This window comes from Nelumbo lutea, chromosome 3, assembly GCF_056320005.1.
Source record: "Nelumbo lutea isolate HS-2025 chromosome 3, American lotus-T2T, whole genome shotgun sequence".
Classification (NCBI taxonomy): domain Eukaryota; kingdom Viridiplantae; phylum Streptophyta; class Magnoliopsida; order Proteales; family Nelumbonaceae; genus Nelumbo; species Nelumbo lutea.
The window spans coordinates 52922320-52950200 of NC_142686.1; the positions used below are offsets into that span (position 1 = coordinate 52922320).

At 36.4% G+C, this 27881-nt stretch overlaps 2 protein-coding genes across 2 annotated transcripts; one reads left to right on the plus strand and one right to left on the minus strand.

The window, feature by feature from the left end:
• Positions 1-2066: 2066 nt before the first annotated feature.
• Positions 2067-13734, minus strand: LOC148864982 (mitochondrial import inner membrane translocase subunit TIM44-2-like). Its single transcript, XM_088976722.1, has 14 exons — positions 13300-13734; positions 13039-13145; positions 12366-12449; positions 12153-12228; positions 11584-11628; positions 11057-11479; positions 10898-10966; positions 10460-10524; positions 10186-10254; positions 10018-10090; positions 9775-9879; positions 3563-3634; positions 3402-3464; positions 2067-2459 (listed from the first exon to the last, which is right to left on the minus strand). The coding sequence occupies exons 1-14, from the start codon at positions 13372-13374 to the stop codon at positions 2328-2330; spliced, it is 1458 nt and encodes a 485-aa protein (XP_088832848.1). The 5' UTR covers positions 13375-13734; the 3' UTR covers positions 2067-2327.
• An 11077-nt stretch (positions 13735-24811) lies between these two features.
• Positions 24812-26808, plus strand: LOC148864983 (11S globulin seed storage protein Ana o 2.0101-like). Its single transcript, XM_088976713.1, has 4 exons — positions 24812-25196; positions 25301-25563; positions 25691-26137; positions 26236-26808. The coding sequence occupies exons 1-4, from the start codon at positions 24860-24862 to the stop codon at positions 26620-26622; spliced, it is 1434 nt and encodes a 477-aa protein (XP_088832839.1). The 5' UTR covers positions 24812-24859; the 3' UTR covers positions 26623-26808.
• The last annotated feature ends 1073 nt before the right edge of the window (positions 26809-27881 follow it).

The following is a 27881-nucleotide window of genomic DNA, read 5'->3' on the forward strand; positions in this document are numbered from 1 at the left end:
TCAGTATTCGAGCTATCCAATAAGATACTCAATACCAATACTTTAACCATTGTCCACAAGAAGGTTGTTCAAAGTTCAAATTGGTTTTTACATGAAAATTGGTTATGAACAAAAAGAGTGTTTTTGTTACAATAAGAAATAGTGAATATAATAGTTACAAAGAATCATATGCAAATTTGAACAGTGTTTAAAATTTGATCCAGTTTAGATTTGCACTACAAACAAACACAAGCCTACGAATGGTAAAGACTTTTTAAAATTTAATAGTGGAGATTTTTTAAGATTTTATCCCCATTTAGTGAGCTGAACATGGGATGGCAATTTCCACCCTACCTAGTGTACCCGCCCCTACCTTACCCAATGGGATGGGTTTCTTTTTCCTTGAAAGATGGGTTTTGGGGCAGGTATGGGTTTTAGGATTCTATAACCCGTATGGGTACAGGTAGGGTACGGTATTAGGCTAAATTTAACCCACATATTATTGGAAAGCATACAAACTTTATGTACCAAGTGTTGAATTTAATAATATTTTCAATTTTATGCGAAAGATAATTGATAATTCATGTGTTTTCTACATGTCTTGATCAAACAATTGGAAATTTTCTGTTTATTTGTGTTATTTTAATTATTTATTGCTTATATATGACAAGAAATAATAGGAAATTAGATGTTGGTTCTAAATCCAATCCGCCCTAGGATAAGGTCGGGAGGGTTTTGCATTTTCATGTGCGTGTAGGGTTTGGATTCTCAAAATCCAACCTGCTATGGATTTTGGGCCAGGTAGGGGTTGGGAGGTTTAGGGAGGCAGGTAGAGTCTAGAATTTACAAAACCCTCACCAAACTTGCCCCATTGCCATCCCTAAGGATATCTATCGAGCTACACTTGCATCCCCCCATAAATAGTAGACACTATATTGGATCCTTCCCACCCAAAAACAATAAGGGTCCATTCAGTTTGCAGGTGGAATCGAAACAGGAATGGCCTGTTTGTCTGGAATTGGAATAGAAATCTAAATTGGCTGCAATGGATTATCTTTCTTGAAAGAGGGAATGGTCATTCCCTCAAATGGGGAATGCCATTCTACCATGAATGGGAATCAAATTTCAATTCTGCCCAACTAAACAGTTGGAAACTTGGAATCATAATAAACCATTTGGATTCCGATTCCAAACCTCTATTCCCACAAATAAAATGGACCGTAAATAAATACAACTTGTTGTTTTGAATAAATCCAAAATGAATTCATCCATATTCCATACTCAACATTTGGATACAAATTCATTGAAGTAATTAAGCTTAGTTACATGTCATGAAAATTTTAGCTTGTTATTTTCTTTGCCTATGTGACACCTAATGTGGCATCCAACTAGCACCAATACGGCAATTCCAACATAAAATGAATCCAGATTTACTCACAGAATAGTCCTTACACCAACCCCACAGCACTTGCAACTGTAAATTTAGAACATCTCCCCATGAATGAAGGCACGAGTACCAGAGATGCCCCCAACGTGAGGCTGCAACATGCAACTCCGCATCTCCTGTCCACGCCTATCCACACTATACTACTCCCCCATGAATTGGGAACATCTCCCTCAGCATAATACTATGCAGAAGATGAGATGTTCTCCATGTATAGCTGCAATAAGATCTGGACTCGCAACATGCTGTGTCCCCACTGTGAGAAGAAAACGGCAATGTGTGGTTGTCTGAAAAAGGAAAAACGGCAATGATACGAAGCATACCCTAAATCCATCTCAACCCAAACCCAATACCGGTCAAGTCCACTCAACCCTACATCAAACTAGTACACCACAATTAAAATTTGGCCGAAATGCTGACAGAACCACTACTTGGTTTCTACCACCTGATTTCTTAAGGCCTATTGATTAATGATTTAATGCAATCTGCCCACTGGCTTAAAAAAAAAAAAAAAACGCAACAGCCAAACACGAGCAATCATGGGAAAACCATGACCAAGTTCTTAAATCTTAAAGGTACATCGCAGGTTCCAAACCTACTATAGATTTTCTGACAATAGGAGAATGACAAGGAAGCCAATAAGTGGACTCAAGAAATACGTGCTTAGTTTAAAGATTTACTACAGATGAACTGTCTTCTTTGGTTAATGAGAAACCGTTTCAAGGGGAAAAAAAATAGATAAATATATTCCTTCTATTTAAACAAAACTTCTGTAATAACCTTTATTTTACTAATTAAATTATTATATGAGAAAAACACCTACTCTTGAATTCTCCCTGGTCGCAGAAAAACAAAAACCCAGAGAAGCGAATCCTCAAATCAAGTCAACAAGACACGTTAATGGCTATATGAGAGCTTGAACACCAAGTTGTTGCATTTCTCTCAACCTCCATATAGGGTAGAAAGCACCTTCCCCAAGCTCCTCAGCATCCACTAGCTGCATAGCCCATGCATAGTATACAGTATGGATTGTGTCCTGAACAAAAACCACAAATCAGCAATCTAGAGGTGACATTTTATCACCTTCTAACTACATGTAAATAGAAAAAAAATTAGATCAAGGAGATGGAACATCTTTCTTACATCACCAGACCCATGTCCAAGTGAAAACACATTAGACACAGATACCCTAAAAGCCAAGGCAAATTTACACAGATGGAAGTAATTATTACATGAAGCAATCTGTTTCAAAACAAATGAGTAGTCTTTTTGAATCAAATGAATCAAGTTAAAGATGAGATCATTGTATAGGATTTCTTTCCTAAAAAATTTATGGAATTAACATTAGTTACAAGATTTCAATAATTGCTACTACCACATAATTGCTCTAGAATTTTAAGGTGACAAGAACACTAGGCCACTGCATTCCAATGATACCAAGATGCCTATGCCAGGATACCATATCATGTCTTTTATTTTTTTGTATTTCATACTAGACATTACAGGGGAGTTGGGGTGGGGCAGCACAGGGTGCACATGAGGCCCACCACGGGTTTGATCCCATGCCTCCTATTTGGAGGGGGTGCCAAGTGACCATCTTGACGACTGGGCCATTGGCAAGACACCATATCATGTCAGATACTTGAATTCTTAGTATAAATTCCATATTCAACAGTATGTCCAGCCATGTCCTTGATGTATCTGGGTAGCATAGCATATCCATCAGACAGTGATCAGGTACTGGACCAACCACCAGGTCTTTAAGAGTAAAAACTTGCACAGCATGAGTAGTAACTTGCCCAGAAAATTCAGGTTTATGACTGTCAGAATGAATTTGTCTACTACACTCATGGTTGCAAAATTACTGAGGTAGGCAAGAAGGAAAAAAATATTTTTCAATTTATTTTGATCAATAACCAAAATGTTTTTTGAAATATTCATGTCTTATGTATTTAACTAATGAACAACCAATTCTTACCTTTCCACCTTCAGTTATGGAACCATGTCTATCTCGCACACAATAGACCTGCTGTGTTTGAAACTATAGCAATTCACAATGGAAAGCATTAATCAGGAAAACCTTTGGATTTGACAACTCATAGATGTTTAAAATAGAATTGATGACAAGTAAATGCTTACAGCTATAATGATTATGGGAGAGGTTCCCATCAGTTTGGTCTCCCTAACTTCCACTTCTGATATATGTAGAATCTGGCAAGTAAAGAATTAACAGAAAACCTGGATTAGAAACAGTATGACAACATAACTTAAGTGCAAAATATTAACACTCTACCAATGCATGCATCTAAGAAATTGGTCAAATTCATCATACAAGGGTACCTATGATATACATTGCAAATACCTGCATCTTGGGCATATTTTGACAGGATACGTTATAAATATATGAACAATTGAAAGAAAGAAGTTTGGCCATGTGGACATAAAGATGTGTGCTATGCGGTAATCCTATGAAGCCAGATATGGATACTGACATGGACATGGATAAGAGGAATGAAGATACAACTCACCATTTCCTAAAATCCTGGGCACGTACTGGTGTTGCTATCCCATTTGATATGGCTTAGTTACCAAAAAAAGAAAAAAAGAGATACAGTTTGATGCCGTATTTCTCAGTACTTGCAGTTTGCCAATTTTTTAAACTTCCAACTCATACAAACTCTATATAGTATAATTTGCTAAAACACGTCATTTTACATATTTTAGAAGTGTCAATGCTATAAAAAAAATCATACTCTTGAATTGTTCTTCACTACCCAGTGCATATTGGGTATCTATTGTGTCCAATAGTTTTATGATATATACAGGTATACAGTATCTTAGGTCTTGTGCAACTTCCAACTCATACAAACTCTATATAGTATAATTTGCTAAAACACGTCATTTTACATATTTTAGAAGTGTCAATGCTATAAAAAAAAGCATACTCTTGAATTGTTCTTCACTACCCAGTGCATATTGGGTATCTATTGTGTCCAATAGTTTTATGATATATACAGGTATACAGTATCTTAGGTCTTGTGCAACTTTTATTGTGTAATCCACTATATCTATTCTTTGTTTAAATTTTGTATCATACACAATATATACATACTAGCTAAGACACATGGAGCTATAAAAGGCCTCTTAACCCTTACTATCCTTTTAGTATTTATGTTCTTAATCTATTTACCCCACTACAAAACATGACGTAGATAGAGTTTTTTTAATTATAGTAAAATAAAATTCAAAAAGAAAAAGAAAGTATACAAGAAGCATACAGGTTTTGCAGCCCAAGCACCTAACAGAAAACTTCACCAACCTCATAATAACAATACAACTCCAGATAAACTCAACCAACCAAAACCAAAACCCCCTAATATCAATCTATCCATCAAATGACTCTCTCTCATTATCAATCTCAAAAAACGAAAGCATCCACTTCTTAAGATGAAAATAAAGAAAAAATAAATAAATAAATAAGCTGGGTTCCTACCTCTAAGAATATTTCACCTTTCCATTAACTGCCTAACAGAGCGCTTTCATTAGTCCAATGCACCACCTTACTAGAACTAAACATTCCAAGAGACCAAGAGACCAGCACCCAATCATCTAACTTGTTCTGATAAATAATAAACTATTGCAGCTATTGATAAAAAAAAAAATCATCTAATCTGACCATAAAAATCACGTTCTTATTGAATCATGGATTCCTCACACATGGAATCAGAATTTGTAGACTGCTCTTCTGCTTCTAGTTCCATAAAAGCCTTTTTAGCAAAATCTTCTCCATCCAGAAAAAATATAAATAAATAAGTCCTATTTTAGAATCTAGTGAGACAAAAATGGGAAAAATTAATAGCATTTAATGTGTTATTTACTTCAAGGGCAAATTTATCAAATAAATCCATGAGAATTGTCAATTATAATAACAAAATGGTATTTAATGTACTAGTAACAAGTTTTATCATAACATCAACTTTGAAGTACACACAGACTGCATCACTAACTGGCCAATACAGACTACAAGCTTTATCATCACATGGTTTCTTGGGACAACTAAGCATCAACTAGGTCAACTAGATAGGCTAATGGCTAGTCAACTTAGTCGACCACAAAAATCATTTTAAAGATCTGTTAGTATCGATCTATAATTATTTAAAATAATATCATACACATGCGATTGCTTTAAGCATTTGTGGTGCCACATGATTAGGTGATGATATATAAAATAAAAATAGGGCATAAAATAGAAAGAACAGTAGAGTCCTTTCAGGTCCTTTTCGAACCATGGTTGTGCTGGAATAGAGTAGGCACAAAGAGGGGGGCACATTACAAAGTATCAGTTATACTTTCTTTTCTCAGTTGGTAACTTCTCACATTTTATTAAAACTAAATAATAGCATAGTACAAAGAGAATGACATGCCATTCATCCCATATATCATTTTAGGTCAGCCTTTGCTGCCTAACCCCATTTGTTCCAGCAGTAACTTATATAGGACCAAATTGATTAATAGCTCCACACACACAAAAAGAAAAAAAAAGCTGGTCTCTAGTTGCACCCATCTTATAAATGCATCAACCAAAAGAACAAAGACTGTAACAGCTTATCTCAGCCTATCCAGCCTTTGTGTTTGGAAAAACCAAGACTGAACTAAAATGCTCCATATCATTCTTTTATTTATTTATATATTTATTTTTTGATAATTGTCAAAGTGTCTTATTGATTATGAAAGAATTTATGTGCAGAATGCATTTTAAGATGGTAGATAGCCTCAGCCAACCACCAACAAAATTGTTGCTTACAACCCCTACCCCCCAGGAGACTATAATGCAGAAACGGATTCCCTGCTGCCCCCTATTTTGCTAACTCATCTGCTAGACTGTTGGCATCCATATCTTTTTTTTTTTATTTTTTATTTTTTTTTTTTGGGGGGGGGGGGGCGGGGGGGAATCACCCATATCATTCTTTTTATTGCATTTATTTAATGCATATTTGCATTACTTATTTATGAAATTACATCAATCAATTATATATTTTTTTGAAGCCTCAATCACTTATATTTAAAATGTATTTTTTGTAGTTAGCTAGTTAGCACCTGCTACCTAGGACACAACCAATCATTGCTTTTAGTGGGGAGACCAAATGAGAAGTTACTCCAACTTCTATTCCTTCTTATTGTACCACCCCCTACCCCCTCTCTCATGTTAAGGGCACTGCTTCCATTTTCATAATCAACCACTACTTTCTTGCCTGGAGATGCGCTCAATGATGACAGGTTTAACAATATCCTAGTGTATCATTTTGGAAGTTTGTAGTATCATGAAGTCATGCTTGTACCTTGCAGCTGAGATTCTTGATAAAGAGTTGAGAAAGCTTTGGGATCTATTATGATTGTAGAAGTCATTTTTCCAAGAAAAGTATTTATTACCAATGTCCAGCACCATAGTTGTCAAGGCGATACCTAGGCGTATAGTTGCTTTTTGGGCTTGCCTCACTCAAACGCCAAGTGGTTTATATACCACTTATACAAAGTTATATAATGTTTTCATATGTTTTTATATTTTTAATATATAATATTAATATAGGCATGATACATTGTATCATTCTATTATTTCCTTTCAAAAAATAATATCTTTTAGTGTTAGCTTCTTATTTTGTTAGGGTTCTGAGTGATAGATATTCGAAAGATAAGAACCGAGGAAGACTAAAAGGATTTAGTGATACAGAGTTTGAAGCAGGGAAAACCAACCAAATGCAGAAGGTATGTTCTTCATCTCCTCCTCCTTCATCATATTCCTCTTCTTCTTGGAACAAAAAACAGGGCCTCCGCCCCTTATTTTTCTTCTTCTAGAACAAAATCAGGGGTTCTCTCCTTCCTTTTTTGGAACAATAACAGGGCTCCGAGCCTCCGACCCTTCTTCTGGAATAAAAGAGGGGCTCCGCCCCTTCTTCTCCACCATTTTTTAGTCTTCTTTTTTGTGCTTTCATTTTTTCGAAAGACAAGAACAGGGGCTCCACCCCATATTTTCCACATTACTTTTCATCTTTTTACTTTTCCTACAACAGAAACAGGGGATCAGCTCCTTGTTTTTCTATCCTTTTTAGACACTAAGTGACGCCTAGGTGGGCACCTATGTGACTATACGACGAAGTGCTCCCTTGTCGTCTAGGTTCACCTTGGCACCTTGAAAACTGTGTCCAGCACCATTAATATGCCTTTAATTGTTTCTATCAAGAGAGAGAAAAGGAATGAGGATGGGAGGGGAGCAAAGAGAAGTTAGAGACATAAAAGAGGAAAAGAAGGAGAAAGTGATCCATGGATTGGAATTTCAAGAGTAAGGGGGCAAGTAAAGTGAAGACAAATGACAGAAAACCCTCATTACCCCCTACCCTACAGTTTAACACAAGAATGGGAGAATTTATTCCCTAATTAAAATCAAGAGAATGTAAAGATATATATTTATTAGCAATGTCCAGCACCATTGCCTTGCCTTTAATCATTGCCACCGAGAGAGATCGAAGGAATCAGGATGAGAGAGAGAGAGAAGCTAAAGAAATTAAGGGCTAAGGAAGAGGAAAGGAAAGACTTATCAAAATAAAAGGAAAATGAAAGGAAAGGAGAAAGTGATACACGAATTGGAACTTGGAGTGTAAAGGAGAAGTGAAGTCAAATATCAAAACTACCCTACCCTACACTTTAACAATCCAAGACAAAAAGGGCATTTATCTTCTAACTGAAATCGAGATAATGGTAATATGCCCTCAATTGCAGGTATGTCCAGTAAATTGACAAGAAAGAGTACAACTGGAAACAGGAAAATGATACACCTGCAATATCCATGCAGCATCCAGCATCTGCATAAGCATTTATCCATTTCAAGTTCAACATGTGTACACAGCCGTTTCCTAGCATTTTGGACTATTAGTCAGGCTGATTATTTTGTATTAATATCTAGAGGATGCAATAAATTAACATGGCCCTTATCAAGTACATGTAAGGAACTAGCATTTGCTTGTAAGGAACAGAAAATGGAACAAGTAAATGATCTCCAATGGAGATGGAAAGGTCAAAAGGCAAGTTCAAGATCCCAAAAAGAATCCAAACTTATTCATTGTATTTAGAAATTTAATGGCAAGAAAAAAACACATCTAAGGAACAACGACACCAACATGATAATAAATAACAACAACAACAACAACAGCAACAACGACAACAAGATCCAGCATAAATGATCCCCAAGAATTTAGAAGGCCAGAAAGGCAAGGTTTGAAGGAAATCCAAACTTTGCATATTTAGCTAACTCATGTAAGAAAGCCCCCAACTCTGCCAATGTGAGCTTGTCTTACAATGTCGTTCCCAAGCCTAGATAAAGGAGGAATTTCACATCGTCAAGGTGGCAGCCAGCACTAAAACTTTTGCATAACTCTCGAGACCATAGATCCTGATTTGTCTTTCCATGCTCATGCTAACACATCCCTCAAAGGCGATGTGCTACACCTTAATCCAAGTGTAGTGTCAAGTTTGCAAGGGTAATGTTAAGGTGGTCCCCAGAAGCAATCGACCATAACAACACCCGGTTGTGGTGTTAAATAGGCAAGGGTTCCTACATCCTTTGGATGGGAGTGGGTAAAGAAGTTGGCACTTAACAAAACAGAACAGAAAAACAGGATTCGTGTAGCTGACCCCATATAGTTTTTTTTTGATAAAACCCCCATATAGTCGGAACAAGGCTTAGATGTAAGAAAACAAATCAGGTATACAATTTTAAGAAAACCCCCTAGAAATGATGACCATGTATACAATTTTCTGTCCAAATTTATAGACCATAACTTCTATTTATCAATTAAGAACTTGATATAAACCCTGAGAAAATAGACTACAGTGGTTGAAGGGACTACAAGGACATGGGTCGAAATAGTAAGAAATGATTCATGTAGTCAGAAAAGAAATAGATCGTAGTAAGAAGTGATTTAAGCACTAATAATTTAACAATGCATATGGCATTAAACAGAACGGAATGGAAAAACAGGATTCATGTAGCCAACCCCATATAGTTGGGATAAGGTTTGGATGATGATGATGATGAATTAACAAATTGTAGCACATTACAAAATACTTGTTATTAGCTCACAAGCACTAGAGTATCATGAATTCTGCAAATGTACACTTAAGATTTCTATTTCTTGCACTAAACTTATTTTTGACCAATTCAAAATAAATAAACTGAAAATATTTACCTTGTCTGGGACCAACTTGTCAGAACCTCAGAGATATACATGATACATGATACATCAAAATTCTTTAGGTTAAGAAACAGAAATATCATGGTCAGCAGTTTGGCCATTTACCTTGTTATCAAAGAAAATACCCTGGCTTTCATAAGCTCTATGTTCTGCCTTACACCGCTCAATCACTTCAGGACTACAATTCTTCTTTAGTGCTTCAATGTCACCCTGAACAAGAATTTGTTACTTAGTACAGATGGGAAACTCTATCTGATCATAATATCCCTCAAACACCCATAGAAAAGAAAACAAAACTATAAACAAGAAGCTATTCTTACAATACTTGAATAAACTTAAGCTTTATACCTTAATGTATGCATTGAGGGTTGGCCTGATAATTTCTTGAACTTCAGCTACAAACTCTGGCAAGGAAAATGATCTAGACACAATTTAAAAAAAAATGTATATGTCAGAAATTAAGAAGGGATGATGAAAATTCTAATCAGATTCCTGCAAAGTTACACAGTATCTTACGGATCACGACGACGTATTTCCTTGAAAGATATTGCAGCAGCTGTTTCTCCAAAAACAGTTTCATTAAGACTGTCAAGAGAACACTCTCAAATTAGCACTAACAATCAATACTTGTATACAAATATGCATAAGAACAGGTTTGATAGTTAAGACATACAGAAAAGAGCTCCAATACAACCAAGGCTTCCATGTGGAAACTTAAGTAGAACTCTTTCACCCCATTGTCAAATAATAAAACAGAGTGAAGAAACAGGATAAAGTTAAACAAGCATACTCTTGAATTTTGTGAACAACAGGGTTATCACTAGTTTCCCACCGCTCCCTTACATCCTCTGCTAACTGTCAATATTCCATCCACGAGACAGTTATTGCCACATTAATTTAATAAGGATTAAGGAATACCAAATATAAGATACAAGCACAAGAACTCAGTTGAAGCAAACTGAAAACTTGTGAAACTAAATGGTAGTACAAGGAGAATATCATTTTGCAATAGATGTGTATCAATAATAGCTCAATTTTCCCATTAAAATATTTTTTTAAATATTAGGTAATTGTTTGCCTATACTCAGCTAGTCAGCTTTTCTATTAAAAATTGAATGTCTTGGACAATGATTGAAAAATATGACAAACACAAAACATAATGTAGCAATTATGTGTTGAAGAATGAAGATAGGAAAAATAACAAGAATGAACAAAGAATAGTGTCTACCTCTTGACCCCTTGCCACAACTGGTTCACTAATCCCACTTATTTGCTTGAATATGGGATGGCCTTGCATCTGGAATGAATTAGAAAAGTATCAACAAAGGACTATGGAGCAAAGAAGAGAAGGAGCTTCTCTGGCATTTCACAAAAGAAACCTATTTACCTTATCTTTGAATGATTCCCACTTCTTACCCCATCGTGACTGCTTTGTGGGTACAATAACAATATCAGTTCTTGTACTTCGTTCTCCTGTTGTTGGGGAAGAATTTGCATGTTGCATACGCTTTCTCTTGCTTGGATTACCACTCAACTCATCTTTTACAATGTCATAACCCTTCTTTGCTATGTCAATGACCTTGGCATCCTTCAATTTTTGAAAAGCCAAAGAAACCTTAGGAGAAGCAGAAGAAACGCTTGACTTAAACCTGCCAAATAATGTTTCTTTAGCATCACTTGATTCAGATTGCTGGAAATTCTCTTTTCCATCTGTGTCATTGCCTCTCTCTTTTGTATCAGCTCCAGAGTTAGTTGAAGTGCTGGTGGATTCTGAAGACTCCTTCTTTCCAAGTCCAAGGGTCTCCTTGACCTAAATTACAAGATGAGGAGAGGATAATATTTTTGTAAAGTGAACATATTGTTGTAATAAAAAATCATTCATAGGCTTCAAGCATGGAATAGGAGGGTGGTTACCTCTTCTGTGGCAGCAGATATCTTCTCCTTCACAGTGGCAGAAACCTGCAGAGAATGGAAATTCACAATATCAGACTAACATTTATTGAAAAAATCAAGGAAAGAAAATAAGAGTAGCAGCAACAATAGGCATGGATGTCCTAGAGGCATCATTAGGTGAAAGGTGTCAGAAACATCTCTATCAAGATGCATAACAAATTGAAAAAAGAAAAAAGAACAGGGCGTACAGAAATAAGTGAAAGGGTGGCTGACTTCCAAAACATTATGTTCATAAAGGGGGAAATGTGCTAGTTGATACATCTTCAAAATGAACTCACCAAACTCCAAAGCCCTCCAATCAGAAACTTCCCACCTCCACCCCCACCCAAAAAGGGAAAAGAAAAAGAAATGAAGAAAAATAGTGGGAAAAAAAGACACTTATACTAATAGTGGGAAAAAAAGACACTCATACTAAACATAACCTCAAAAGAATGCAAATGACTACATTTTGCCGAAGGAAAGGACCGAGCTAATAGAAATCAAGATCAAATTCTTTTGAAGCAATCTTATGTTGGAGATTTGGACCTGACCTTCTTTGCCGTAGCTCCAGCTTCTGTCCAAACGCTATCCGCATGCTTGTACAGCTGCTCAGTTGTCTGCTTCGTTCTGCATTCGCCAGTTCACCATCTCAGAGCCTCCATTGAAGTGTCTGCCAGCCTTCGACATACAACAGTATGTCTCAGCTTATGACGTAGTAAAGCAAAAGATGCAGATAACCCAATGAAACTGTTAAATAAAATTACCTAACTTTCAGTTCTTCTTTTACCCCTTTCAGCTCCTCCGTTTTCTCCTTCAGCTCCTTGATTGACTTTTGGAAATCTGGATTACTGCCAAACAAACCCCCAAAAGAAAAGAAAAAAAAAAAAAAAAAAAAAAAAAAACCCGAGAAGAAATAAGTCAGCAAATCAGGAAAAGAAAGTCATAAGGCTTAAAGACTAAATGTTAAAGTTAGGGAATCAATTCAATATTTTTATAAGTTACACAATGTGGAAGCTAATGGAATAAATTTGTGGGAGTTGGACATAACATTTAGCTACCAACGAGCTATATGATAATAATAAAAAAAAAAAGAAAAAACACATAAAAACGACTACAGAAAGGAATAACATAATTAACCAGAAAACAATGTCAAGTAATAAACAATAAAACAGTTTCCATGTTATCCAATCAAGCCAACCAGACGACCTATGCTCCTAAACGTTTCCAAAGCTGCAATCAAATACATTCCATTTTCTCTCTAACAAAAGAAGAAAAATATTTCCCGATAAAGTCTGTGCGAAGAACAAAAGGAGCACTCTTTCACCGCAAAACAGGGCAACAGAAAAGTACTGTTCAAATGTTCAGTACTTACTATCAACCCAAAAACAATATTAATGGCATAAATCAAAAGTTTGAAGCTTCCAGGAACTCCAGTACCATTTAGCTTCTCCCTTTACTTGCTTGGAGAACTCATTAAAAACACTGAATCGACGACAAGCCGAATACCCATTTCTTGACGGCAGTCGCAATCGCGTATTTGCAGCCTTGCAAGAAAAACAGACCAAGCAAATTAACGAAAAGGAAATACCTTCTGAATGATTACTGCAAAAGATAAATAAACACACAACCAAAACACCAGAGAAAGAGATGAACAAGAAGGGAAGAAAATTATAATGAAACTAGGGCTCTGGAACATACCTGTTGCGATTTCAGCTGTTGGAAAAGGAGTTGCTTGGACAGAAAGAAATCTCGAACCAGTTTTCTGCTAGCCATTAGAGACAGCTATTATCCAAATATCAAATCTTTGTATATTATTTGTTCGAAAAAGAAAAATCCCTTCAAATCCCCCTAACGCTGCCCTTGTTATTTCTTTCACAGGAAAATGGTTAAGGGGAAGAGGTTGCAAGATTTGAGAGAGAGAGAAAGAGACGGAAACGTCTGTGTTGCCTTTTCCAAATAAAGGCCGGAGGGTGTATGGCTGATGTTTGCAGGAAATTACGATAAAACCATTGGCCAATGGCCCATCGAGATATTTCACAGTTTCTGGAAAGAAAGAGATGTGTTAGGGTTACAAGCTTCCAATTCCCCCAAACCCCAAGTCGGCTCGGCTCAGTTGGTAAAGTCGCTGGTTGTAGCGGATACTTGCGATCGAATCCCGCCTAATTCCCTAGCTAATTGGTTATGTTTGGTTTGAAGGAAAAGAGAGGGAAAGCAAGGGGAAGGTTGGGATTTCCCTACATTTAAACCAAACACACGTTGGAATGGGGATTTATTAGAAAGTTTCTTGAGAAATATGGGTTCCATACTAAGTGGATAAATTGGGTGATGGGTGATGGAATGTATCGGTTTCATTCCAAATCCTTATAAATGGTTCTCCCTTTAGATCATTTAGTGCTAGTAGGGGCATTAGACAGGGGGATCCCCTTTCTATGTACATATTTGTGCTATGTGCTGAAACCTTAACTAGCAAACTTAAAATGGAGGTTCAGTGTGGTGAAAAGTCTATAGGGTGTAGAGCTTCTAGGGGGGTCCATCCATTCTCATCCTGCAATTTACGGACGATTGTATTATCTTTACTAAGGTGTCAATCAATGCTTGTTTGAAAATTAGGGAGATTTTGGACAACTTTGCTAAAACTTTTGGTCAACTCCTTAATTACCTTAAGTCGGCCATATTTTTTCTAAAAACATTCCTAATCGCTTTCAAAAAATCATGGCCAAAATCCTTAAGATTCCCATTGAAGAATAAAACTTATCTTGGAGCTCCAATCATTGATGGTAGAGTTACAAAGGAAACCTTTAAATATATTAAAGAAAAAATGGCCAATAAACTGGTTGGGTGGAAAAAAATTCTCTTTCTTTGGCTTGGAAATTAACACTTATTAATTCTATTGTGTCCATGGTTCCTCAGTTTGTCATGTAAGCCCTTAAATTTCCAAACAATGTAATTGAGGACATTGAAAAAGTCCAAAGGGATTTTTATGGTCAAATGCGAGTAGTCAGAACCCCATCCATTTAGTTAATTAGAGTAGAGTTTGCACTCCAAAATGTGGGGAGGATTAGGAATACAGAATCTGGAATGGTCCAACCGGGATCTACTTGCTAATCTAGGTTGGAAAGTTACTAATTGTCAAGATAATCTTTGGGTTAGAGTGGGTTCAAGTAAATATCTCAAGAAAAATAACTTTTGGGAGGTCAACCCAAAAAACAAAGGTGTTTCTTGGGCCTAGAGGGCGATTATAGGCTCTAGAGATTTGATTAAGAGGGGATCCGCTTGGAGAATAGGAAATGGTAATAATGTTTCTTTCTAGAAGGATACTTGGGCTAGAAATGGTCCTCTTATATATGGAGCTCATTGACTAGATTGATGTGAACAACATGGATTTCCCGGTTAGTAAGGTGATTGACCATGAAAAAAGGGTTTGGAAGGAGGGTGTAATTAAAATGATTGCCTCCCCTCCGATTTGGCAATACATTAAACATGGATTTCCCAGTTAGTAGGGTGATTGACCATGAAAAAAGGGTTTGGAAGGAGGATGTAATTAAAATGATTGCCTCCCCTCGAATTTGGCAATACATTAAATCGATTTGGAGGATAAGAGAGTGTGGAAATTAACTTCAGATGGAGGGTTTTCGGTTAAATCGGCTTATTTAGAGGAATGTCATTTTAATAGGAGAGCCTGTTTGCCAAATAATTATATAAATAATTTTTGGAGTCTCTTGGTTCCTCCGAAAATTAAAGCTTTCCTTTTCCTTCTCTTAAATGACAAACTTTCCACTAAAAATAATCTTATTGTGAGGGGTTGTAGAATTGACCCAACATGTGTTCATTGTGGGGAAGAGGAGAATATTGATCACCTATTTGTTAAGTGTGAATCAGCGAAATAACTTGGAATAGATTGGTTGAAGTGTTATCAGTGCTGAGATCCTATGGAAGAATAGAAATGAAAAATGTTTTCGTGGTAAGTCCAATAATTCCCTAATAATCATTAACAGAGCATTAAGTTATCGGAATGAAATTAAAGAAACCATTTTGAGTTTTGAGCCAGTCTTGGGTAAGTCTTGGAAGCAAGCTGAGTGGCTCAAACCTAAACCCGTCTGCATCAAAATAAACTTTGATGTTACATGTTCTAATACTGGAGGTTGTGCCATTGGATGCATTGCTAGGAATCATCAGGGCAAAGTTCTTGAAACCAAGGCCCTTATGATTGGATCAACAACGATTAACCTTGCTGAAGTGTGGGCGGATTGGGAAGCTATAAACGTAGCGATCGACTACAAGAACCAACGGATCACCATCGAAGGAGACTCTAAGATTGTCAATGACTGTCTCAATGGTAGAATGGTTCTTCCCTAGAGATTGGAATGTGTTATCAAGGAGTGTCTCAAGCTTATTGATTTCTTCAACTTGGACATCAAACACAGCTTATGAATAAAAACCTAATGTTCTGATCCAAAAAGTTCAAATCCAGCCCAATGTCAATGTCCGCTTGGGAGTGTTCACGCAGCAGCCGTGTTCGCGATATTTGCAGCCATGTATTGGGAAGATGTTCGTACTTATAAGGACAATGATTCATGGCTTCTGACATATGAGATGAAAAAACTGGAACATCATCAAGCGATGTTTGATAGTTCAAATTTAGTCCTCAAAGCTTTATGCATTGGGAACATCTCAGTCCTTGCATGGTTTTATTCATGGAGAGATATTCTCAATGCATTAGGGATACAAACAGATCATATCAGATTTGAATCAGGGTTATATTCGAATTTGATCCAATACTTTGTATGTCAGATCTGATCCGATTTGAAGACTGGTAGGATTCGAATCCGATCGATAAATTAGATCTTCATATTTGATCCAATCCGACTTGCCAGGCCTGGGGTAGCCCGACCCTATTTATAATGCTAGCCCTATTATTGTGATATATTTGTTACCCCAAAATATTACGTTTGTCCCAATGCAAGTTGTGTGTTTTTCTCTTCTTTGTGTTGTTACCCATTAGTATTAACTATGTATATTATATGAACAAAAAAAAAACTCAGAATTGGTTCTGGTTAATTATGAAGCAATTAAGAGCGTTGAATCATAATTTCATCAATGTTTTCCACCTTTAAAATTTCATAAAAAAAAACAGAAGGCGGTAGGCAGTAGGCAGCAGGCAATAGTCTCTGCCAAGTAACTCATCAATCAGTTAGTTAGTCAGGCTTCATCAGTCGGTCAATAACTCTCGAAGGTTTTCGAGGCTTTTGGTTCTTAGGCTTCCTCTTTGTTGTTAGTCCCCCCTTTCTCTCTGTTCTTTTATTTTTCTGTTCTCCATTTCTCCCCTCTTCCATGATTTCATTCTTCATTCTTTCTCCCATATGTTCTCTTTATCCTCCTTTTGTTATCTCTGTTCTTCATTTCTCCCCTCCTCCCTGATTTCATTTCTTTCTTTAGAGTTTTTATGTTTTATTTTCTTTTCTATGGGCATTCTGACATGGGGTTATTTCTCTTTGATCCTTTCTGTGATCACCACCGGTGGAGGTTGCTTCACGATTTCCATTTCCGTCATTCTAGCTAGCAGTTATAGTTCTTCGACGTTCTAGATGGCAGTTACAGTTCTTCAATGTTTTGGATGGCAGTTCATAGTTCACAATTCTTCAGTGTTATGGATGACAATTATAGTTCATGGCCTTGCTGTCTTTTGCGGATTGGATTGGATTGCTTGGCAGTTACAATTCATGGTGTTATGGCTTGGTAACTTCCTCTATCAATTACAATCTCTTTTGGAAACCTCTCCTGCCAGTTCTGCTCGCTGTTTTGTAGTGGATTGGAGATATGCCTATCTACTTCTATTGGTGATTTTAATTCACCTTACTTTGATTGCAGAAGTTCTTTATGTTCTCCTTCATCCATTTCTATATTTTGTTCTTATTGAAAAATTGTATCTGATTTTTTTATCACCTTGTTGGCTATTATTTGTATCAATTTCTTGAATGAATGAAATATGCATTAAGCCTTAAAAAAAATTCAAAAATGAAAAGAAACGATAGACATGTCCACCATAAATGACTAGGAAAACATAAGTCAATCTTATATATGTATATAAGGGAAAGGGGTGGTCTCCCCTTTTGCCAAATGGCATTAGCTTTTCCTTATATATATAACAAATTCTTCATTGAAAATTCTCAAATTACAAGAAACAAACATAAGGAATCTTATATATCTTATTTGCCACCAATTTTTGAGTCAACGGTTCGAATCACTCGGTTCAAATGGACGGTCTTTTCTAACAACAAAACTTATAGGCAAAAAATTACAGAACTGTTTTGGCAACCGGTTTTTTGGCCGATGGTTTGACTGTCCAGTTCGAACGGACGACCTATTCTAACAACAAAAATTACAGGCAAAAAATTGAGTGTGTGAGGTCCATTAAGCATTATCATATGTTTTATGTCATCTGAGCATGTGACTCATACGATCCGAAAGTGGAACCGTTCTGGCCATTGGTTTTTGGGTCAACGGTTCGAACGGATGACTCATTCTGACAACAAGAATTAAAAAAATAAAAAGGCCAAAAACCGCTGAATGGGTCAATGACCCATTGACTCGAATGATCGAACCGTCAACCCATTGACTTGTTCAATGGTTTTTGGCTAGGGACCAAGATTGGGATAAAACAGAATTGGTTGCCTGGACGGTTCCCAATTAAAAAAATAAAAAAATGGCAGTTCAATCATTCGGTTCGAATGGACAACCCTTTCTAACAACAAAAATTAGAGGTAAAAATTAAGTGTGTGAGGTCCATCAAGCAATATCATACTTGATATGTCATTCGAGTGTGTGACTCATACAACCCGAAAATGGAACCGTTCTGGTTATCGATTTTTGGGTTGACGGTTCGACCATCTGGTTCGAATGGGTAGCCCGTTTTGACAACAAAAATAAAAAAATAAAAAAACAAGCAAAAAACCATTGAACGGGTCAATGGGTTGACGGTTCGACCACCCGGGTCAATGGATCGTTAATTGATTCAACAGTTTTTCGCCAGAGACCACGATTGGGATAAAATGGAACCGGTTTCCTAGATGGTTCCCAATTAAAAAAAATGGCCAAAAACCATTGAATGGGTCAACGGTTCGACTACTCAGGTCAATGGGTCATTGATCGATTCAACAATTTTTAGCCAAGGACCGAGACTGGGGTAAAATGGAACCGGTTGCCTAAATGGTTCCCAAGCCAAAATGTCCATCCATTCGGGTCAACAGCAGCTCGAAAACCATGGTTTTTATGCTTTTGGATTTTCACTATTCAAAGGTTTCTTCTATTATGGGCTTTATTTGAGCGTGTGTGGTACGCTTCTTTTTTTTTTCATTTTCTATTTTTTTTTGTGTTTAGTCTTCTTCTTCAAGATCTTCCAAAAATGGTTTAGGGTTTACCACCATTTTATTTCTTTCTTTTTGTTTTTTCTTTGGATTTTCTTGTGCAATGTTTTTTTTTTAATTTTCTTACAAAACGATATGCTTTTGTATCTTTCTTTGATTGCATGTATATTTAGCTTCGTCTCAAAGTGGAACTTTGGACTCGATTTTCTAATTTTTTTCCTTGGCTTTTCCAGTATGGTGGATTTATCACCATTTTTTTTTTGTGTTTAAGGTCACTTTGGATTTACCTTTCAAGGTTTTGGAATCCCTTGCAATGTCCACCCTTCCCATGACTATGACTACAAAGTTATTTCGTCTAATTATTGACATCTAGAAAAAACAACCTGAAAATGGAACCGTTCTAGCCACTGGTTTCCATGTTGACGGTTCGACCATCCGATTCGAACGGACAGCCCATTCTGACAACAAAAACAAAAAATTTAAAAATAAAAAAATAATTAAAAATAAAAAATGATCAAAACCGTTGATTGGGTCAATGGTTCAATTGCCCGAGTCAAACGGGTCGTGGATTGATTCAACAATTTTTAGCTAGGGACTGAGTTTGGGATAAAACGGAACCGGTTGCCTAGACGGTTCTCGAGCCGAATAGTCCTACCATCCGGGTCAACTAGGAGTTTTTGATGTGAAACAAAGAACAACTATGAAGTAGAACTCAAAACTATCACTGTATCATCGTGCTCTTTTATATGAGATGCTTTGTTAAAGCAATATTTAGAAAAACAAGTACATGATGATCTTTTTTAAGTTTTTATATGAATTTCAAGACTTGATTACTTATAATTGCAAGTTTCTTATTAAGAAACCATTATCATTTTTTATGTAACAAATAGAAATTTTACAATTAGTAGGGGCCCCTCCGCTAGTATATATATTAATACGAAATGGGTGGTCTCCCCTTTCACCAAATGGCAGTAATTTATCTATTTAATTACTGCCATTACCGATTATAATACCGCTATCTATTTATTTAACCCGGTTTTAATAATTACTGATTATTATAGTAATTTAATAAATATATAATTAGTTATTATAATTAATAATTACTGTTATTATAAATATTATTAATAAATAGATATCTACTTTAATTCTACTTTAAATTAAAATTATAAATACTATTATTAATAAATACTGTTAAAAAATTTAGTAACTATTGTTATATTAAAAATAACTAGAAATGTTATTAAAAGTATTGTTATTGATTATTTAATAAAATATTATAATTACTGACTACTACTAATAAATGCTATTAATTTAATTTAATTTTGGTAATTATTAATTTAATGAATATTGTTAATAAATCCTATTCATAAATTTAATAATTATTGTATGTTATATTAAAAATAACTAAATAATATTATTAAAGCTATCATTATTGATTATTTAATAAAATATTATAATTACTTACTATTATTGATAAATGTTGTTAATAATTAAATATATAATTAATAATGTTAACAAAAATCAGCAAAAATAATGTTTGTCTATTTGCTTACTGAATTTCTTTGGTTTAAATTTTTGGGTTTTATGCTTTGAACATTGTTACGTAGTGTTATTTAAAAATGCTATTTGCATTTAGTTTAATGAATTGCTTCAAGGTTGTAAATATTGACACGGGCCGGTACACCCTATGTTGGTGCTTTTTTTTAATGTTTTACTTATTTTTTTTCGAAATCAGTTCAGAGGGGCCGGTTTAAGGCCTAACTACCCTCTAAACCAGTGGCTGACCCGATACAACCCCTGTAGGGGCGTATTAGGAAGCCACTGATATGATGTGTATCGGCCGATATGAGCCAATATGTGTTGACACTTTGAACCTTGAATTGCTTTGGTTTACATTTATAGATTTTGTGCTGTAAAGATTGTTACATGTTGTAAGTTAAAAATTTTGCTATTTGATTTTTTTTTGAAATTTTGACAACTGTTATATCTAAAATTGTCACATAATGTAACAATAACAATTGTCAAATAATTCTAAAAATTATCAAATATAAATTAAAAGAAATTACCATTATTAGACATACCAATATTTATATAAAAAATAGTAAAAATAAATCAAAAGAAATTATCACAAATTAGTAGACTTTAGGATGACAATTACTTGAAACTATCAAATAATATAATCCTAAATACATTAAAATAATTTTCCAAAAATTATCATAAATTAGTGAAAATGTCCAAAAATAGCCACTAAATTCCATAAAATCGATAAATTACTATAATTTACCAATAAACTATCAAATAATAAGTATAAAAACATAAGTATATATTGACAAAGAATTCTAACAACAAAAATTACAGGCAAAAGATTAAGTGTGTGAGGCCAATTAAGCAGTATCATACATGTTTTGTTATTCGAGTGTATGATTCATACGACTCGAAAACGGAACTGTTCAGGCCACCGGTTTTTGGGTCAATGGTTCGACCATCTGATTCAAATGGACAACCCGTTATGACAACAAAAATTACAGGCAAAAAATTGAGTGTATGAGGTCCCTTAAGTAGTATCATACGTGTTATGTCATTCGAGCGTGTGATTCATACAACTCAAAAACAGAACCATTTAGGCCACTAGTTTTTGGGTTGATGGTTCGACTGTCTAGTTCGAATGAATGGCCCGTTCAAACAACAAAAATTATAGGCAAAAAATTGAGTGTGTGAAGTCCACTAAGCAGTATCATACGTGTTATGTCATTTGAGTGTGTGATTCATAGGACCCTAAATTGGAATTGTTCTAGCACTGGTTTTTGGGTCGATGGTTCGACTGTCCAGTTCAAATGGATGGCCCGTTTTGACTACAAAAATAAAAAAATAAATAAAAAAACAGCCAAAAACAATTGAATGGGTTAACGGTTCCACCGCTCGGGTCAATAGGTCATTGACTGATTCAATGGTTTTTGGCCTGGGATCGGGGTTGGGGTAAAATGGAATCAATTACCTGGATAGTTCCCAATTAAAAAAATAAAAAAATAGCAGTTTGACCGTTCGGTTCGAATGGACGGCCTAATCTAACAACAAAAATTATAGGCAAAAAATTAAGTGTGTGAAGTCCATTAAGCAGTATCATACGTGTTATGTCATTCGAGCGTATAACTTAAACGACACGAAAATGAAACCGTTATGCCCACTGGTTTTTGGGTCAACGATTCGAATGGATGACCCATTCTGACAACAAAAATTATAAAAAATAAAAAAAGTGACCAAAAACCATTTAACGGGTCAACAGGTCAACGATTCGACCGCTCGGGTCAATGGGTCATTAATTGATTCAACGGTATTTGGCCAGGGACCAGGATTGGATAAAATGGAACCGGTTGCCTGGACAGTTCCCAATTAAAAAATAAAAAAATGGCTAAAAACCATTGAACAAGTCAACGGGTCGACGGTTCGACTGCTTGGGTCAATGGGTCATTGACCGATTCAATGATTTTTGGCCAGGGACCGGGATTGGGGTAAAATGGAACCGGTTGCCTGGACGGTTTCCGAGCCAAAATGTCCATCCGTCTAGGTCAACGACAGCTCAAAAACCATGGTTTTTATGCTTTTGGATTTTCACTATTCAAAGGTTTCTTCTACTGTGGGCTTTATTCGAGCGTGTGCGGTATGTTTCTTTTTTTAATTTTTCCTTTTATTTTTATTTTTTTTTTGTGTTTAGTCTTCTTCTTCAAGATCCTCCAAAATGGTCTAGGGTTTACCACCATTTTATTTCTTCACTTTTGTTTTTTCTTTGGATTTTCTTGTGCAATGTTTTTTTTTTCTTACAAGAGAATATGCTTTCGTCTCTTTCTTTGATTGCATGTATATTTAGCTCCGTCTCAAAGCGGATTTTTGGATTCGGTTTTCTGATTTTTTTCCTTGGTTTTTCCAGTTTGGTGGATTTAACGCCAATTTTTTTTTTTTCTGTATTTAAAGTCACTTTGGAATTATCTTTCATGGTTTTGGAATCCCTTGCAATGTCCACCATTCCTATGACAATGACTACAAAGTTATTTCGTCTAATTATTGACATCTAGAAAAAATGACTTGGAAATGGAACTGTTGTGGCCACTGGTTTCTAGGTTCACGGTTCGACCATCCGGTTTGAACGGATGGCCCGTACTAGCAACAAAAATGAAAAAAATAAAAAAAAACTAAAAATGGCCAAAAATCGTTGAATGGGTCGATTGTTCGACCACCCGGGTCAACGGGTCATTGACTGATTTAACGATTTTTTGCCAGGGGCCAGGTTTGGAGTAAAACAGAACAGGTTGCATGGACTGTTCCCGAGCAGAACAGTTTTAACGTCCAAGTCAACTAGGAGTTCTCGATGTGAAACAAAGGATAACTCTGAAGTAGAACTCAGAATTATCATTGTATGATTGTGTTCTTTGATATGAGATGCTTTGTTGAAGCAATATTTAAAAAACAAGCACATGATGATCTCTTTTAAGTGTTTATATGAGTTTCTATACTTGGGTACTTATAATTGCAAGTTTCTTATTAAAAAACTGTTGTCTTTTTTAATGTAGTAAATAGCAATGCTACAATTCCATTTCGCAGGGGCCCCTCCACTAGAATATATATTCAAGGGAAAGGGGTGGTCTCAAATCGTCGACCCTTTCGCCAAATGGCAGTATTTTCCTCTAATATATATATATATATATATATATATATATATATATATATATATATATATAAGATTCTTCATTGAAAATTCTCAAATCACAAGAAACAAACATAAGGAATCGTTCAACGGGTCGACAGTTCAATCGTTTGGTTCGAACGGACGGTCCGTTCAGACAACAAAAATTACAAGCAAAAAATTATGGAACCGTTCTGGCCATTGGCTTTTGGATTGACGGTTCGAACGGATGGCCCGTTCTGATAACAAAAATAAAAAAATAAAAAAATAAAAAATGACCCAAAGCCATTGAATGAGTCAACTGGTTGACAGTTCGAATGCTCGGGTCAATGGGTCATTAATCGATTCAATGGTTTTGGCGAGGGACCGTTCTGACCACTAGTTTCCAGGTTGACGGTTTGACTGTCCGATTCGAACAAATAGCCCATTATGACAATAAAAAATAAAAAAATAAAAATAAAAATGGCCAAAAACCGTTGAACAGGTCGATGGGTCAACGGTTTGGCCTCCTGGGTCAACGGATCATAAACTGATTCAATGATTTTTGGCCAAGGATCGAATTTGGGATAAAACAGAACTGGTTGCCTGAACGATTCCTAGGCTGAACAGTTCCACCATCTGGGTCAACTGTGAATTCTCAATATGAAATAAAAGACAACTCTAAATTAGAACTCAAAACTATTATTATGTAATTATATAAGATACTTTCCTAAAGCAATATTTAAAAAACGAATACATAATAATCTCTTTCAAGTCTTTGAAAGATTTTGATTAATTATAATTAATTTTAAATTTGTTATTAAGAAACCATTGTGTATTTTAATATAACAAATAGCAATGTTATAATTCTATTACAACCGCTCCTTACTAAATCATATGACCAAATGGAATGCTGTAATGGTATTATTTTCCACCGGCAAACTGTCTTTCGCTCATTGCACAGCGATAGTATGAGCTTGTCCTTTTCTGTCAAGAGTCGAGACCAGTCAAGTTAATTTGTGGCCAGCCACCCGCCCTTGCTAAAATAGTTACGCGGCAAGCACTAGGGGCTGGCAGCCATGCACCATGAAGAATGTCTACAAGCTATCTCATCTCTCACCAACAATTAATCAAAGATGTGTCAAACACTTATTCGTTCATCTCTCTTATAAATACAAACCATCTAAGTCGCTGCATACACCAAACTAGAAAGTAGTAGTAGCTAGGTCTCTTCACCATGGTCAAGTCTGCTTTGCTTTCCCTCTCCCTCTGCTTTCTTGTCTTGTGTCATGGCTGTATAGCCTATAGCCACCATCAGCAGCAATCGTGGCAAGGGCAGCAACATCAACAGCAACGCCGGTTCCGAGGGCAAAGAGAGTGTCAACTTCAGGACTTCTCGGCTCTCGAACCCAATACACGGATTGAGTCGGAAGGCGGGACCACCGAGTACTGGGAAGAGAACAACCAACAGTTGAAATGCGCTGGCGTTGCCGTGATTCGTCATGTCATCGAACCCAAAGGCCTCCTCTTGCCTTCCTACACCAATACTCCTAAGCTCACCTACATCGTCCAAGGTTCGCCCTTCAAATTACCTTCTACCTTGCTACTAATTAAAAGTTCTATCTTTAATCATCAGTCCATTTTGATTGATCATTCATTCATTTTGATGCATTTACAGGTAGAGGTTTTACCGGAGTTGTCTTCCCTGGTTGCCCTGAAACATACCAATCATTCCAACAATCCCAACAATCAGAGGGAAATGGAAAAAGTCGGAGGTATGAAGATTTTCATCAGAAGATCCGAAACTTCCACCAGGGTGATGTCATAGCCTATCCGACTGGAGTAGCCCATTGGTGCTACAACGATGGTGATACACCGGTCGTTGCTGTAACTGTCATCGACACTAGCAACAATGCCAACCAGCTCGATCAGAATCTCAGAGTAAGAAACTAATTAATTAGATCTTACATACATGAATTCAACTCAAACCGATTGTTGTCTATTCCATGTCCATTAACACGACTGAGCAATTACTGTTCTTCTTTCTTGTATGTCCTTGACATTGTAGAAATTCCAACTCGCCGGAAACCAAGAGAATCAACAAGAAAACACCAGCCAGCGGAAATCAACAAACAACATTTTCAGTGGCTTTGACACAGAGACACTGGCTGAGGCTTTCGGTGTAAGCACAAAAACGGCGAGAAAGTTACAGGGCCATGACGATGACAGAGGGGAGATTGTGCTAGTTAATGATGGACTTCAAGTAATAAGACCACCAAGATCACTAGAGCAGAGAGAAGAGGAAGAAGAAGAACAACAACAACAACAATCGAGGGACAAGGACAATGGCTTGGAGGAGGTCCTTTGCAACATGAGGCTTAGGGAAAACATAGAAGACCCCTACCGCGCAGATGTTTACTCGTTCAAAGGAGGCCGGCTAAGCAGTCTCAACAGCCAGAATCTCCCCATCCTCCACCATCTTCAACTGAGTGCTGAGATGGGAGTACTCAACAAGGTAAGAGTGAGATATTACCTGCATTAATTAATCTTACTTGTTTTGAAATCTTAGGGAATTGACTACAATATCCTGAAATGTAATTGGATTCTGGACAGAATTCTATCCTTACACCACACTGGAATTTGAATGCACACGCTGTGGTCTATGTTACAAGAGGAAATGCTCGTTCTCAAATCGTTGGAGAGAACGGTAGCCTGGTGTTCGATGGCGAACTAAGTGAAGGTCAACTTCTGGTAGTGCCACAAAACTTCGCAGTGTTGACACAAGCTGTAAATGAAGAGTTCAGGTGGATCTCCTTCAAGACCAGTGACAATGCATGGAGAAGTTCGCTTGCTGGAAGGAACTCGATTATGCGGGCAATGCCAGAGGAGGTGTTGATGAACTCATATCAGATCTCAAGAGAAGAAGCAAGAAATTTGAAGTACGACCAAGAGCAGATGGAGGTGTTGCGTCCAAGGTCACGGTCATGGGGGCAGTCTTGAGTCTTCAGCTTAGGTTGTCTGTTTTCTTGTTAGATGAAAGAATCGGTTCAGTCGAGAAATTAAATAAAGTGAGAAATCAATAAACAACCTCTTGATAGACTTGGAAGGTTGGCAATAATGCTTGTACGAGTTGTGTGAACATAGATGATGCTTTACACTCAAATACACAACCTTTTTTTGATGTCATTTTGTTTTGTTCTCCAATTCGTGTTAATCCATGCCAGGCACTTAACTACCGGGTTTGTTTGCAGTACAATTTCATTTGTACCGGTTCAAGAATATGTGCAAATCCTGATGGTCATGTAAAACAAGGCATGAAGCAAAGTGGAACACAAAAGTAAAAATGAAATAGAGAACATAAAGTAGAATACAATCTTAATCCAAGCCCAATGCGATGGCAGACGAAGCCAAGATAACAGAAGATTTGCAGCTCCTTCTCAACTTCATTTTGCGATCTCCATTCTGTGGTCAAGATTGTGTTCAACATCGGCAAAAACAATGGTGTTGAAGTTTCAATGGCGGAATATGTGCGACTTTGGTTTTGGAAGAACAGATAGAAACTTCCATTTGACTGTTTTGACTCTCCTCTCGACCCACTTCAAGAATGTAAGCGACCCACTTCAAGAATGTAAGTGGGTGGGTTGGATGGGTCAAAATGGGTCGGTGTCAACATTGCCATGCACCCTAATCCAAATTTCAAGAGTAATACTCAAACTCTATATAACATTACCCAACTGATTCATACAAAAGGTGTGAGAGTCCAAACTTGATGAATAACTCAGACTCTGTATAACATTATCCAAACTTCAAGAATAACTCAAACTCTATATAACATTACCCAACTGATTCAAACTTTGACTAGGAATGTCTTTCTTTTAGTTGTTGAGTCTCCAACATCCCCCATCGCAAGCCCTAGGGGCAGTGAGGTAGCACATTAAGTTTGGTTTTTAAAAAAATGATGCTTGGCTGCTTGGCTCTTAGTGAAGATGTCGATCAACTGATCTTGATCTTCTGAAGCAATGTGACGAACACAAAGATTCTTTCAACTCTCTCACAAACAAATAACCTCGATAGTAGTGTCTGGTGTCTGCTAATTAGGACTAAATTAAATTCAGACTCGAGCAAGCAATTCAGACTTAGTACTTCAGCAAGCAATGGTGCTCTGCTGAGAGGAGCTATAGGAAAGAAGATGAGGGTAAGGCCATGTTTGGGAGTGTTTAAAAATAACTTATTCAAATTTTTTTTTTCAAAATTATCCC